The following is a 16735-nucleotide window of genomic DNA, read 5'->3' on the forward strand; positions in this document are numbered from 1 at the left end:
ACAGTGTATGGACTTGAATCCCCCTTTTTATATATATTCCTCCAATTTCAGGATGTCGTCCATTAATGAATGAATTAATGAATTAATATTGTATATCCTTCTCGCTCGTATGAATGTGGTTTCAGGGCATTGCTGTGAAAGAGCTTACTACTCAGTCAATCTTCCCTGAATAAACAATGATTGATGATGAATTCCTGATAACGGACGCCTCGTTGGGCATTATCCCTTACATGTATTATAAATGAGTAACTGTTTCAAACTAAATTCCTTATTGCTAATCATTTCTCAGGATGCCCCAGTTTGTACCTCTCATATACAGTATTATATTTGATTCAAGTCGCAGATAGGAGCATTTTCCAAAATATCACAAAAAATCACAAATGGTTTCTTTGTCCTGCTGCAGATGTAATTCTTTAAATCAAGATGGTCGGAAGAGACTTTGAGGATTCTTGTTAAACGACCTTCTGGCTCACAGACTCAACTGTAATGGTACATGTAATGGAGAGGAATAAGTGTCTCTGCGCTCAGGGACGAGATGCTTCTGAAACTTCTGAAATCACAGCCTGAGGTCAGGATCAAGTTAACTTGCCATACAGCAGATAGGTTTGAGGACATACTTTGCCACAGTAAACAGACTCAGGCTCATCTCTGATACCAAAGTTACATCTTACATATACTTACAAAATGATCGGAAATCATCAAAACGGCACCAGCAGCTGTTTGTGCCCCAAAGTTGAACAACTTTAACTCCGCCTGAAAGCATAAACAGATGAGGGACAGTGAATATTAGGAAATGGCTTCCAAAATATTTAAGAAATAAAACCTTGATTTGAAGTTCCCTTTGCACCACAACGTCTTTGAAATGATTTGTACAAAAGGCCGAACAGTCAATCAATGTAAGAACACGGAACTGATGATGACTCACATAGTCTCCATCTGGTCCGTTGGTCTTCAGTGCAATATGGCATTGTGAAGAGGACACCAACTGTGGCAGCTCGGAACCTTTAATAATATCTGACCTGTCCGTAGAGGTAGTTTTTATCCCCCAACCAACTTTGGTTGCATTGCCGTTATCACCCACGGAAAGACAGGCTGTTGCGTTTTCAGCTGCGTCATTTTTGAAACAAACTGAAAGAACTGAATCTTGGATCAACAGCTGCAAAAACAGAGAGGCACCATACATGAAGCGACAACAATATTATCAAGTATTTATCAAGTATAATATTATCAATATTTAAAGACAGGCTTTGACTCAAAAACAGCATCATTTCATCTCATAAAACTGTCATTTATTGCACCATTTTAAACTATAAGTTTTACTTTATTACTCCAAAATACAATTATTTCAAGTCAATAATGATATCAAAATATTTTTCTCATTTTGGTGCAACACTTTTTAGTCCAACAAGTCCAGAGCAGTTTTGCATTAAAGAGAAGAAATTGAAGTTAACAGAGGACTGGGGGTGGGTAACATTTTTTTTAGTTGCTAGTTACTTTTGCAAACTCAGATTAATAATCACAATATAATCAAAAAGTAAATGATGATGTAATATTATAGGTTAAGATAAGATGAAACATTTCTGATCCTCTGGGACAAATTCATAAGATACCCTGTTGCATATAAAGTCATTAAAATAACTATAAGTGATCAACACATTAATGCATCAAAAATTATAATCCAATAATATCAGATATATTATTCTGAAATGGGCCATTCTGCATCATGAGTACGTTTACTTTGGGTACTTTAAGTATGTTTTGATGCTAATATGTTTGTATTTCAGTAGAATTGTCATCTAGCTCTCAGCAAGAAATGAAATCTGTATGCGATATCTTCGCTAACAGACAGTCATCAGCAGTCAAACGGTCTGTCTGTCAGATAATAACAGTAGAGGGAAAGACAAGATGTTTCTCAAACATGATTTCATTTGACTTACATCCAGCATTGAGTATGTGCGTCCATAGAAGGTGATGGGACACGTGCTGATGTTCACATGTCCAGTAACAATGTTTTGTGGGTCAGACAGATTGAGGTCAACCTGGCTGGCAGCAACTACAGCGTGGATTTGAAGGAAAAGAAATAGCATACATGAATCTATCAACATCAGCTATATACTGTTCATTCCCTCTGAATTAAAAGTCCCATATTGTGCTTATTTTCAGGTACATGTATTTTATATTTTCTGCTAGAACATGTTTACATGCTGCAATGTTCAAAAAACCTGTTAAGTTCTTCATATAGTCTGTCTGAATATTCCTGTATTTACCCTCTGTCTGAAACCGTTTTAGTGCATTTCAACGGAAACTGCAATGGAATTGCGTCGCTAGGCAACAGTCTGGGTTCATGTTTACTTCCTGTCAGCTGATGTCATTCACATACACTGCAGCAAGAAATAAACTGGGACACATTAAGAATGTTTTCGTGGAAAACTGTGAAATGGTCTAAATATTGTATATTTGTGACATCACAAATGGACATAAATCCTGACAAATTGTTTCAAAGGCTCAGTTTCGGAATACGGGCTGTGAGTATTTCTCCGTATATTGAGCGTTTTGATACTTTAACAATATTTATATAGCACTTAAACCTGCTTTATAATAAACAGAAGACATGGAAATCTCACTTATTACAATATGGGACCCTTTAAAATGACATTCATCAATGCAATGAATTCTGAGTGTAAAATAATTGATTTATTATTCATTTATTTTGATTTCATGGATGAGCACATGTTTTAAAAGTGTTCATCATTCATGAAATGTTTCTATTGGAAAACTCCACAGGAACATTTACTTATTTATCTGCTTCTTTCTACTCGACTTACTTGCACTTTTATTCTACTGCATTTAGATTTAGTATATTTAAATATACTACACAATAATAAAACAGACACGAGGAGTAAAACATAGACACAAATATAATAGATCAAATAAACATTTAAAATTAACATTAAACTGCTGCTTACATGTAATGCATTCTTTCTTTTGCCTTCATTCTGCACTGTGGATACTACTTTTATTATTTGTACTTTAAGTACATTTTGCTGATCATACACAGTAGTAAATTATTATTGTTTCTTAAGTTACTTATACTTTAAAAAAAAAGTAAACTAAATTTGTATTATAACATATATATTGTGCTATACTTATACTGTACATGCATTTTGGCTTTATGAGCTCCGGCATTAAAATTGAAGGTTGTGTTTTTAATAATAAAAGTCAAACTGAATCTTACAGCAGCCAACCGTTGACCTCCAGTTCTTCAGTGTGACGTTCTTCAGACTGCAGGCCTTGGCATAAGCCTCCAACAACTGGCAGTTGAGACCGTCCACCGCCGGGTAATTGCACAAAGTGTTTGTGCAGGCGGTTATGTACGGCTCTGGGTCAATGCGGTCGTGACAAGCAGTGAAAGGTGCCTGCCTCATGAGATTACAGCTGTTCCAGCCATGCAGAGAGGAAGAATGAGAGTCAATTACCAGTTTTCTGAACAGTATTTAGTGTGATTAGCTTCCAGAATCATCCCTGCTCATATGACAGTGTCATGGACCCATAGAGATGTATGATAAAGATGACTTGTTTAGTGTTTTGATGGGTCAGTTCTTACTGTTCAGTTGAGCGGTTGCAGTTGATCGAACTGTCAATGGTGTCGTTGTGCTGAATCCCGCATCTAGGGGGTGACACATAGCACATTACATGTGAAACCTGTACAACATTAATAAACAGGTAATATCAGTCAGTGCATCAAGTTAAGATGAAATCGTACAACTTCACACACATTTTGAGGTGCTTGTTGGATAAAAAAGGCTGCACTGCAACCTCAGTCCAAGGGTTTACTGCTTGTATTTATTATTATTAATATTATTATTACTATTATTAAAAGACTTTTCTGCTGCAGCGATTTTTTTTTAAATTTTCCATCGTGATCAAAACAAAAATAATGGATAGATCAATAATGAATGTAATCGTTAGTTGCAGCCCTGATCCGAATAATATCAGAACTTTCTTTGTTTTGTGTCACGTTCATAGGCCGTTTGTCTGAATACAAGTCGCTTTCAATCCACATGGTACACTTCGTTTAAACCAGTCGGTCAAACCTTTATTCAAACTTTATTCCAAATATAAAGTGAACATATTTACTTGACGTTGTCCTGGCAAACCTCCTTGGCTCCACATGAACTGACAGTACTGGCGACTGCATGTTTATCACAGACTTCTTTGAGGCAGGTTCCTGGGTTTAACTTCTCTGAATCGGCTGCCAAAGTGACATCTGGGAGGTGATAGGAAATGAGTTTAATATTAAACTTCACCAACTAGTGTGCAGAATTCAACAGAATGAATTAACAGCAATTTTACAATATCAAACATTTGTTTAGAGCGAGGGTGCCCAAACTTTTCCCTTGGAGGGCCAAAACTGGAACTCAATAGTGAGCCACGGGCCAAAATGAAACACCTATTGTATGGTATTGTTAAGATGCAAAATGGTACTAGGATCCCAAGTTCCCTTAATTAAATATGTTTTAGATAGTTAGCCCCTTAAAACCCACCTGCTGAATACAATTGGGGTCATTTATGCAATTTATGCATTTCCAAGACTGGTTAGGGACCCCAGTATGTAGAAATATTAAAATACACAATTATAGAATAGGCGAAAATAACACATGTTTACTGCATTCAAGGAACTGCATGTTTTACCCATAGAACCCATTTACAGTCACATATCTTGAGGTCAGAGGTCAAGAGACCCCTTTGAATATGGCCATGCCAGTTTCAAATTTAGCCCGACTTTAGAGTGTTAGCCTCCTTCCTGACAAGCTAATGTGACATGATATGGTACTAATGGAGTCCTTAGGTTTTCTAGTTTCATATGATGCCACTATCTTCTAACCATAAACCCGAGCCTGGCACGGCCTCCAAAAGACAGTAAAGTCGGTTGGGTCTTTTAATAAAAACATTTTTTTGCCAACATCTGGCGGGCCAAATCAAACCTGATGGCGGGCCAACTTTGGCCCGCGGGCCCCACTTTGGACAGCCCTGGTTTAGAGGATCCCTGAAGAGCCCCAGTCCCTTCTTTGGGAACCACCGGATTTGCCTACCTGAGAGTCTGCATCCGCTCAAGTCCATGAAAAATTCGCTTCCATTCAATACAGCTTTAGAAATTGCCCATGAATCCACAGTTGAGTCATCGACCATTGCACTCATGCTCTAGAAAAAGGATTAGACAAAAATCAAGGTTAATATTGAGTGAACAGTGTATGGACTTGAATCCCCCTTTTTATATATATTCCTCCAATTTCAGGATGTCGTCCATTAATGAATGAATTAATGAATTAATATTGTATATCCTTCTCGCTCGTATGAATGTGGTTTCAGGGCATTGCTGTGAAAGAGCTTACTACTCAGTCAATCTTCCCTGAATAAACAATGATTGATGATGAATTCCTGATAACGGACGCCTCGTTGGGCATTATCCCTTACATGTATTATAAATGAGTAACTGTTTCAAACTAAATTCCTTATTGCTAATCATTTCTCAGGATGCCCCAGTTTGTACCTCTCATATACAGTATTATATTTGATTCAAGTCGCAGATAGGAGCATTTTCCAAAATATCACAAAAAATCACAAATGGTTTCTTTGTCCTGCTGCAGATGTAATTCTTTAAATCAAGATGGTCGGAAGAGACTTTGAGGATTCTTGTTAAACGACCTTCTGGCTCACAGACTCAACTGTAATGGTACATGTAATGGAGAGGAATAAGTGTCTCTGCGCTCAGGGACGAGATGCTTCTGAAACTTCTGAAATCACAGCCTGAGGTCAGGATCAAGTTAACTTGCCATACAGCAGATAGGTTTGAGGACATACTTTGCCACAGTAAACAGACTCAGGCTCATCTCTGATACCAAAGTTACATCTTACATATACTTACAAAATGATCGGAAATCATCAAAACGGCACCAGCAGCTGTTTGTGCCCCAAAGTTGAACAACTTTAACTCCGCCTGAAAGCATAAACAGATGAGGGACAGTGAATATTAGGAAATGGCTTCCAAAATATTTAAGAAATAAAACCTTGATTTGAAGTTCCCTTTGCACCACAACGTCTTTGAAATGATTTGTACAAAAGGCCGAACAGTCAATCAATGTAAGAACACGGAACTGATGATGACTCACATAGTCTCCATCTGGTCCGTTGGTCTTCAGTGCAATATGGCATTGTGAAGAGGACACCAACTGTGGCAGCTCGGAACCTTTAATAATATCTGACCTGTCCGTAGAGGTAGTTTTTATCCCCCAACCAACTTTGGTTGCATTGCCGTTATCACCCACGGAAAGACAGGCTGTTGCGTTTTCAGCTGCGTCATTTTTGAAACAAACTGAAAGAACTGAATCTTGGATCAACAGCTGCAAAAACAGAGAGGCACCATACATGAAGCGACAACAATATTATCAAGTATTTATCAAGTATAATATTATCAATATTTAAAGACAGGCTTTGACTCAAAAACAGCATCATTTCATCTCATAAAACTGTCATTTATTGCACCATTTTAAACTATAAGTTTTACTTTATTACTCCAAAATACAATTATTTCAAGTCAATAATGATATCAAAATATTTTTCTCATTTGGTGCAACACTTTTTAGTCCAACAAGTCCAGAGCAGTTTTGCATTAAAGAGAAGAAATTGAAGTTAACAGAGGACTGGGGGTGGGTAACATTTTTTTTAGTTGCTAGTTACTTTTGCAAACTCAGATTAATAATCACAATATAATCAAAAAGTAAATGATGATGTAATATTATAGGTTAAGATAAGATGAAACATTTCTGATCCTCTGGGACAAATTCATAAGATACCCTGTTGCATATAAAGTCATTAAAATAACTATAAGTGATCAACACATTAATGCATCAAAAATTATAATCCAATAATATCAGATATATTATTCTGAAACGGGCCATTCTGCATCATGAGTACGTTTACTTTGGGTACTTTAAGTATGTTTTGATGCTAATATGTTTGTATTTCAGTAGAATTGTCATCTAGCTCTCAGCAAGAAATGAAATCTGTATGCGATATCTTCGCTAACAGACAGTCATCAGCAGTCAAACGGTCTGTCTGTCAGATAATAACAGTAGAGGGAAAGACAAGATGTTTCTCAAACATGATTTCATTTGACTTACATCCAGCATTGAGTATGTGCGTCCATAGAAGGTGATGGGACACGTGCTGATGTTCACATGTCCAGTAACAATGTTTTGTGGGTCAGACAGATTGAGGTCAACCTGGCTGGCAGCAACTACAGCGTGGATTTGAAGGAAAAGAAATAGCATACATGAATCTATCAACATCAGCTATATACTGTTCATTCCCTCTGAATTAAAAGTCCCATATTGTGCTTATTTTCAGGTACATGTATTTTATATTTTCTGCTAGAACATGTTTACATGCTGCAATGTTCAAAAAACCTGTTAAGTTCTTCATATAGTCTGTCTGAATATTCCTGTATTTACCCTCTGTCTGAAACCGTTTTAGTGCATTTCAACGGAAACTGCAATGGAATTGCGTCGCTAGGCAACAGTCTGGGTTCATGTTTACTTCCTGTCAGCTGATGTCATTCACATACACTGCAGCAAGAAATAAACTGGGACACATTAAGAATGTTTTCGTGGAAAACTGTGAAATGGTCTAAATATTGTATATTTGTGACATCACAAATGGACATAAATCCTGACAAATTGTTTCAAAGGCTCAGTTTCGGAATACGGGCTGTGAGTATTTCTCCGTATATTGAGCGTTTTGATACTTTAACAATATTTATATAGCACTTAAACCTGCTTTATAATAAACAGAAGACATGGAAATCTCACTTATTACAATATGGGACCCTTTAAAATGACATTCATCAATGCAATGAATTCTGAGTGTAAAATAATTGATTTATTATTCATTTATTTTGATTTCATGGATGAGCACATGTTTTAAAAGTGTTCATCATTCATGAAATGTTTCTATTGGAAAACTCCACAGGAACATTTACTTATTTATCTGCTTCTTTCTACTCGACTTACTTGCACTTTTATTCTACTGCATTTAGATTTAGTATATTTAAATATACTACACAATAATAAAACAGACACGAGGAGTAAAACATAGACACAAATATAATAGATCAAATAAACATTTAAAATTAACATTAAACTGCTGCTTACATGTAATGCATTCTTTCTTTTGCCTTCATTCTGCACTGTGGATACTACTTTTATTATTTGTACTTTAAGTACATTTTGCTGATCATACACAGTAGTAAATTATTATTGTTTCTTAAGTTACTTATACTTTAAAAAAAAAGTAAACTAAATTTGTATTATAACATATATATTGTGCTATACTTATACTGTACATGCATTTTGGCTTTATGAGCTCCGGCATTAAAATTGAAGGTTGTGTTTTTAATAATAAAAGTCAAACTGAATCTTACAGCAGCCAACCGTTGACCTCCAGTTCTTCAGTGTGACGTTCTTCAGACTGCAGGCCTTGGCATAAGCCTCCAACAACTGGCAGTTGAGACCGTCCACCGCCGGGTAATTGCACAAAGTGTTTGTGCAGGCGGTTATGTACGGCTCTGGGTCAATGCGGTCGTGACAAGCAGTGAAAGGTGCCTGCCTCATGAGATTACAGCTGTTCCAGCCATGCAGAGAGGAAGAATGAGAGTCAATTACCAGTTTTCTGAACAGTATTTAGTGTGATTAGCTTCCAGAATCATCCCTGCTCATATGACAGTGTCATGGACCCATAGAGATGTATGATAAAGATGACTTGTTTAGTGTTTTGATGGGTCAGTTCTTACTGTTCAGTTGAGCGGTTGCAGTTGATCGAACTGTCAATGGTGTCGTTGTGCTGAATCCCGCATCTAGGGGGTGACACATAGCACATTACATGTGAAACCTGTACAACATTAATAAACAGGTAATATCAGTCAGTGCATCAAGTTAAGATGAAATCGTACAACTTCACACACATTTTGAGGTGCTTGTTGGATAAAAAAGGCTGCACTGCAACCTCAGTCCAAGGGTTTACTGCTTGTATTTATTATTATTAATATTATTATTACTATTATTAAAAGACTTTTCTGCTGCAGCGATTTTTTTTAAATTTTCCATCGTGATCAAAACAAAAATAATGGATAGATCAATAATGAATGTAATCGTTAGTTGCAGCCCTGATCCGAATAATATCAGAACTTTCTTTGTTTTGTGTCACGTTCATAGGCCGTTTGTCTGAATACAAGTCGCTTTCAATCCACATGGTACACTTCGTTTAAACCAGTCGGTCAAACCTTTATTCAAACTTTATTCCAAATATAAAGTGAACATATTTACTTGACGTTGTCCTGGCAAACCTCCTTGGCTCCACATGAACTGACAGTACTGGCGACTGCATGTTTATCACAGACTTCTTTGAGGCAGGTTCCTGGGTTTAACTTCTCTGAATCGGCTGCCAAAGTGACATCTGGGAGGTGATAGGAAATGAGTTTAATATTAAACTTCACCAACTAGTGTGCAGAATTCAACAGAATGAATTAACAGCAATTTTACAATATCAAACATTTGTTTAGAGCGAGGGTGCCCAAACTTTTCCCTTGGAGGGCCAAAACTGGAACTCAATAGTGAGCCACGGGCCAAAATGAAACACCTATTGTATGGTATTGTTAAGATGCAAAATGGTACTAGGATCCCAAGTTCCCTTAATTAAATATGTTTTAGATAGTTAGCCCCTTAAAACCCACCTGCTGAATACAATTGGGGTCATTTATGCAATTTATGCATTTCCAAGACTGGTTAGGGACCCCAGTATGTAGAAATATTAAAATACACAATTATAGAATAGGCGAAAATAACACATGTTTACTGCATTCAAGGAACTGCATGTTTTACCCATAGAACCCATTTACAGTCACATATCTTGAGGTCAGAGGTCAAGAGACCCCTTTGAATATGGCCATGCCAGTTTCAAATTTAGCCCGACTTTAGAGTGTTAGCCTCCTTCCTGACAAGCTAATGTGACATGATATGGTACTAATGGAGTCCTTAGGTTTTCTAGTTTCATATGATGCCACTATCTTCTAACCATAAACCCGAGCCTGGCACGGCCTCCAAAAGACAGTAAAGTCGGTTGGGTCTTTTAATAAAAACATTTTTTTGCCAACATCTGGCGGGCCAAATCAAACCTGATGGCGGGCCAACTTTGGCCCGCGGGCCCCACTTTGGACAGCCCTGGTTTAGAGGATCCCTGAAGAGCCCCAGTCCCTTCTTTGGGAACCACCGGATTTGCCTACCTGAGAGTCTGCATCCGCTCAAGTCCATGAAAAATTCGCTTCCATTCAATACAGCTTTAGAAATTGCCCATGAATCCACAGTTGAGTCATCGACCATTGCACTCATGCTCTAGAAAAAGGATTAGACAAAAATCAAGGTTAATATTGAGTGAACAGTGTATGGACTTGAATCCCCCTTTTTATATATATTCCTCCAATTTCAGGATGTCGTCCATTAATGAATGAATTAATGAATTAATATTGTATATCCTTCTCGCTCGTATGAATGTGGTTTCAGGGCATTGCTGTGAAAGAGCTTACTACTCAGTCAATCTTCCCTGAATAAACAATGATTGATGATGAATTCCTGATAACGGACGCCTCGTTGGGCATTATCCCTTACATGTATTATAAATGAGTAACTGTTTCAAACTAAATTCCTTATTGCTAATCATTTCTCAGGATGCCCCAGTTTGTACCTCTCATATACAGTATTATATTTGATTCAAGTCGCAGATAGGAGCATTTTCCAAAATATCACAAAAAATCACAAATGGTTTCTTTGTCCTGCTGCAGATGTAATTCTTTAAATCAAGATGGTTGGAAGAGACTTTGAGGATTCTTGTTAAACGACCTTCTGGCTCACAGACTCAACTGTAATGGTACATGTAATGGAGAGGAATAAGTGTCTCTACGCTCAGGGACGAGATGCTTCTGAAACTTCTGAAATCACAGCCTGAGGTCAGGATCAAGTTAACTTGCCATACAGCAGATAGGTTTGAGGACATACTTTGCCACAGTAAACAGACTCAGGCTCATCTCTGATACCAAAGTTACATCTTACATATACTTACAAAATGATCGGAAATCATCAAAACGGCACCAGCAGCTGTTTGTGCCCCAAAGTTGAACAACTTTAACTCCGCCTGAAAGCATAAACAGATGAGGGACAGTGAATATTAGGAAATGGCTTCCAAAATATTTAAGAAATAAAACCTTGATTTGAAGTTCCCTTTGCACCACAACGTCTTTGAAATGATTTGTACAAAAGGCCGAACAGTCAATCAATGTAAGAACACGGAACTGATGATGACTCACATAGTCTCCATCTGGTCCGTTGGTCTTCAGTGCAATATGGCATTGTGAAGAGGACACCAACTGTGGCAGCTCGGAACCTTTAATAATATCTGACCTGTCCGTAGAGGTAGTTTTTATCCCCCAACCAACTTTGGTTGCATTGCCGTTATCACCCACGGAAAGACAGGCTGTTGCGTTTTCAGCTGCGTCATTTTTGAAACAAACTGAAAGAACTGAATCTTGGATCAACAGCTGCAAAAACAGAGAGGCACCATACATGAAGCGACAACAATATTATCAAGTATTTATCAAGTATAATATTATCAATATTTAAAGACAGGCTTTGACTCAAAAACAGCATCATTTCATCTCATAAAACTGTCATTTATTGCACCATTTTAAACTATAAGTTTTACTTTATTACTCCAAAATACAATTATTTCAAGTCAATAATGATATCAAAATATTTTTCTCATTTTGGTGCAACACTTTTTAGTCCAACAAGTCCAGAGCAGTTTTGCATTAAAGAGAAGAAATTGAAGTTAACAGAGGACTGGGGGTGGGTAACATTTTTTTTAGTTGCTAGTTACTTTTGCAAACTCAGATTAATAATCACAATATAATCAAAAAGTAAATGATGATGTAATATTATAGGTTAAGATAAGATGAAACATTTCTGATCCTCTGGGACAAATTCATAAGATACCCTGTTGCATATAAAGTCATTAAAATAACTATAAGTGATCAACACATTAATGCATCAAAAATTATAATCCAATAATATCAGATATATTATTCTGAAATGGGCCATTCTGCATCATGAGTACGTTTACTTTGGGTACTTTAAGTATGTTTTGATGCTAATATGTTTGTATTTCAGTAGAATTGTCATCTAGCTCTCAGCAAGAAATGAAATCTGTATGCGATATCTTCGCTAACAGACAGTCATCAGCAGTCAAACGGTCTGTCTGTCAGATAATAACAGTAGAGGGAAAGACAAGATGTTTCTCAAACATGATTTCATTTGACTTACATCCAGCATTGAGTATGTGCGTCCATAGAAGGTGATGGGACACGTGCTGATGTTCACATGTCCAGTAACAATGTTTTGTGGGTCAGACAGATTGAGGTCAACCTGGCTGGCAGCAACTACAGCGTGGATTTGAAGGAAAAGAAATAGCATACATGAATCTATCAACATCAGCTATATACTGTTCATTCCCTCTGAATTAAAAGTCCCATATTGTGCTTATTTTCAGGTACATGTATTTTATATTTTCTGCTAGAACATGTTTACATGCTGCAATGTTCAAAAAACCTGTTAAGTTCTTCATATAGTCTGTCTGAATATTCCTGTATTTACCCTCTGTCTGAAACCGTTTTAGTGCATTTCAACGGAAACTGCAATGGAATTGCGTCGCTAGGCAACAGTCTGGGTTCATGTTTACTTCCTGTCAGCTGATGTCATTCACATACACTGCAGCAAGAAATAAACTGGGACACATTAAGAATGTTTTCGTGGAAAACTGTGAAATGGTCTAAATATTGTATATTTGTGACATCACAAATGGACATAAATCCTGACAAATTGTTTCAAAGGCTCAGTTTCGGAATACGGGCTGTGAGTATTTCTCCGTATATTGAGCGTTTTGATACTTTAACAATATTTATATAGCACTTAAACCTGCTTTATAATAAACAGAAGACATGGAAATCTCACTTATTACAATATGGGACCCTTTAAAATGACATTCATCAATGCAATGAATTCTGAGTGTAAAATAATTGATTTATTATTCATTTATTTTGATTTCATGGATGAGCACATGTTTTAAAAGTGTTCATCATTCATGAAATGTTTCTATTGGAAAACTCCACAGGAACATTTACTTATTTATCTGCTTCTTTCTACTCGACTTACTTGCACTTTTATTCTACTGCATTTAGATTTAGTATATTTAAATATACTACACAATAATAAAACAGACACGAGGAGTAAAACATAGACACAAATATAATAGATCAAATAAACATTTAAAATTAACATTAAACTGCTGCTTACATGTAATGCATTCTTTCTTTTGCCTTCATTCTGCACTGTGGATACTACTTTTATTATTTGTACTTTAAGTACATTTTGCTGATCATACACAGTAGTAAATTATTATTGTTTCTTAAGTTACTTATACTTTAAAAAAAAAGTAAACTAAATTTGTATTATAACATATATATTGTGCTATACTTATACTGTACATGCATTTTGGCTTTATGAGCTCCGGCATTAAAATTGAAGGTTGTGTTTTTAATAATAAAAGTCAAACTGAATCTTACAGCAGCCAACCGTTGACCTCCAGTTCTTCAGTGTGACGTCCTTCAGACTGCAGGCCTTGGCATAAGCCTCCAACAACTGGCAGTTGAGACCGTCCACCGCCGGGTAATTGCACAAAGTGTTTGTGCAGGCGGTTATGTACGGCTCTGGGTCAATGCGGTCGTGACAAGCAGTGAAAGGTGCCTGCCTCATGAGATTACAGCTGTTCCAGCCATGCAGAGAGGAAGAATGAGAGTCAATTACCAGTTTTCTGAACAGTATTTAGTGTGATTAGCTTCCAGAATCATCCCTGCTCATATGACAGTGTCATGGACCCATAGAGATGTATGATAAAGATGACTTGTTTAGTGTTTTGATGGGTCAGTTCTTACTGTTCAGTTGAGCGGTTGCAGTTGATCGAACTGTCAATGGTGTCGTTGTGCTGAATCCCGCATCTAGGGGGTGACACATAGCACATTACATGTGAAACCTGTACAACATTAATAAACAGGTAATATCAGTCAGTGCATCAAGTTAAGATGAAATCGTACAACTTCACACACATTTTGAGGTGCTTGTTGGATAAAAAAGGCTGCACTGCAACCTCAGTCCAAGGGTTTACTGCTTGTATTTATTATTATTAATATTATTATTACTATTATTAAAAGACTTTTCTGCTGCAGCGATTTTTTTTTAAATTTTCCATCGTGATCAAAACAAAAATAATGGATAGATCAATAATGAATGTAATCGTTAGTTGCAGCCCTGATCCGAATAATATCAGAACTTTCTTTGTTTTGTGTCACGTTCATAGGCCGTTTGTCTGAATACAAGTCGCTTTCAATCCACATGGTACACTTCGTTTAAACTAGTCGGTCAAACCTTTATTCAAACTTTATTCCAAATATAAAGTGAACATATTTACTTGACGTTGTCCTGGCAAACCTCCTTGGCTCCACATGAACTGACAGTACTGGCGACTGCATGTTTATCACAGACTTCTTTGAGGCAGGTTCCTGGGTTTAACTTCTCTGAATCGGCTGTCAAAGTGACATCTGGGAGGTGATAGGAAATGAGTTTAATATTAAACTTCACCAACTAGTGTGCAGAATTCAACAGAATGAATTAACAGCAATTTTACAATATCAAACATTTGTTTAGAGCGAGGGTGCCCAAACTTTTCCCTTGGAGGGCCAAAACTGGAACTCAATAGTGAGCCACGGGCCAAAATGAAACACCTATTGTATGGTATTGTTAAGATGCAAAATGGTACTAGGATCCCAAGTTCCCTTAATTAAATATGTTTTAGATAGTTAGCCCCTTAAAACCCACCTGCTGAATACAATTGGGGTCATTTATGCAATTTATGCATTTCCAAGACTGGTTAGGGACCCCAGTATGTAGAAATATTAAAATACACAATTATAGAATAGGCAAAAATAACACATGTATACTGCATTCAAGGAACTGCATGTTTTACCCACAGAACCCATTTACAGTCACATATCTTGAGGTCAGAGGTCAAGAGACCCCTTTGAATATGGCCATGCCAGTTTCAAATTTAGCCCGACTTTAGAGTGTTAGCCTCCTTCCTGACAAGCTAATGTGACATGATATGGTACTAATGGAGTCCTTAGGTTTTCTAGTTTCATATGATGCCACTATCTTCTAACCATAAACCCGAGCCTGGCACGGCCTCCAAAAGACAGTAAAGTCGGTTGGGTCTTTTAATAAAAACATTTTTTTGCCAACATCTGGCGGGCCAAATCAAACCTGATGGCGGGCCAACTTTGGCCCGCGGGCCCCACTTTGGACAGCCCTGGTTTAGAGGATCCCTGAAGAGCCCCAGTCCCTTCTTTGGGAACCACCGGATTTGCCTACCTGACAGTCTGCATCCGCTCAAGTCCATGAAAAATTCGCTTCCATTCAATACAGCTTTAGAAATTGCCCATGAATCCACAGTTGAGTCATCGACCATTGCACTCATGCTCTAGAAAAAGGATTAGACAAAAATCAAGGTTAATATTGAGTGAACAGTGTATGGACTTGAATCCCCCTTTTTATATATATTCCTCCAATTTCAGGATGTCGTCCATTAATGAATGAATTAATGAATTAATATTGTATATCCTTCTCGCTCGTATGAATGTGGTTTCAGGGCATTGCTGTGAAAGAGCTTACTACTCAGTCAATCTTCCCTGAATAAACAATGATTGATGATGAATTCCTGATAACGGACGCCTCGTTGGGCATTATCCCTTACATGTATTATAAATGAGTAACTGTTTCAAACTAAATTCCTTATTGCTAATCATTTCTCAGGATGCCCCAGTTTGTACCTCTCATATACAGTATTATATTTGATTCAAGTCGCAGATAGGAGCATTTTCCAAAATATCACAAAAAATCACAAATGGTTTCTTTGTCCCGCTGCAGATGTAATTCTTTAAATCAAGATGGTCGGAAGAGACTTTGAGGATTCTTGTTAAACGACCTTCTGGCTCACAGACTCAACTGTAATGGTACATGTAATGGAGAGGAATAAGTGTCTCTGCGCTCAGGGACGAGATGCTTCTGAAACTTCTGAAATCACAGCCTGAGGTCAGGATCAAGTTAACTTGCCATACAGCAGATAGGTTTGAGGACATACTTTGCCACAGTAAACAGACTCAGGCTCATCTCTGATACCAAAGTTACATCTTACATATACTTACAAAATGATCGGAAATCATCAAAACGGCACCAGCAGCTGTTTGTGCCCCAAAGTTGAACAGCTTTAACTCCGCCTGAAAGCATAAACAGATGAGGGACAGTGAATATTAGGAAATGGCTTCCAAAATATTTAAGAAATAAAACCTTGATTTGAAGTTCCCTTTGCACCACAACGTCTTTGAAATGATTTGTACAAAAGGCCGAACAGTCAATCAATGTAAGAACACGGAACTGATGATGACTCACATAGTCTCCATCTGGTCCGTTGGTCTTCAGTGCAATATGGCATTGTGAAGAGGACACCAACTGTGGCAGCTCGGAAT

General features: G+C 37.3%; 2 protein-coding genes and 1 long non-coding RNA gene across 3 annotated transcripts; all 3 read right to left on the bottom strand.

The window, feature by feature from the left end:
* Window positions 1-3206: 3206 nt before the first annotated feature.
* Window positions 3207-5979, bottom strand: LOC119478594 (mucin-5B-like). The gene is made up of 5 exons (XM_037753426.1): window positions 5927-5979; window positions 5094-5202; window positions 4138-4267; window positions 3605-3667; window positions 3207-3435 (listed from the first exon to the last, which is right to left on the bottom strand). Exons 1-5 carry the CDS (start codon window positions 5942-5944, stop codon window positions 3207-3209), a joined length of 549 nt encoding a protein of 182 aa, XP_037609354.1. The 5' UTR covers window positions 5945-5979.
* Window positions 5980-8450: 2471 nt separating this feature from the next.
* LOC119478568 (mucin-6-like) lies at window positions 8451-15193 on the bottom strand. The gene is made up of 11 exons (XM_037753401.1): window positions 15181-15193; window positions 14626-14755; window positions 14093-14155; window positions 13724-13923; window positions 12426-12541; window positions 11414-11644; window positions 11170-11241; window positions 10337-10445; window positions 9381-9510; window positions 8849-8911; window positions 8451-8679 (listed from the first exon to the last, which is right to left on the bottom strand). Exons 1-11 carry the CDS (start codon window positions 15191-15193, stop codon window positions 8451-8453), a joined length of 1356 nt encoding a protein of 451 aa, XP_037609329.1.
* A 403-nt stretch (window positions 15194-15596) lies between these two features.
* Window positions 15597-16734, bottom strand: LOC119478397. The gene is made up of 3 exons (XR_005204436.1): window positions 16659-16734; window positions 16415-16486; window positions 15597-15690 (listed from the first exon to the last, which is right to left on the bottom strand). It is a non-coding gene; the product is annotated as an uncharacterized LOC119478397 (long non-coding RNA).
* Window position 16735: the final 1 nt, after the last annotated feature.

The sequence above is a fragment of the Sebastes umbrosus genome, chromosome 19 (assembly GCF_015220745.1).
Source record: "Sebastes umbrosus isolate fSebUmb1 chromosome 19, fSebUmb1.pri, whole genome shotgun sequence".
Classification (NCBI taxonomy): Eukaryota; Metazoa; Chordata; class Actinopteri; order Perciformes; family Sebastidae; genus Sebastes; species Sebastes umbrosus.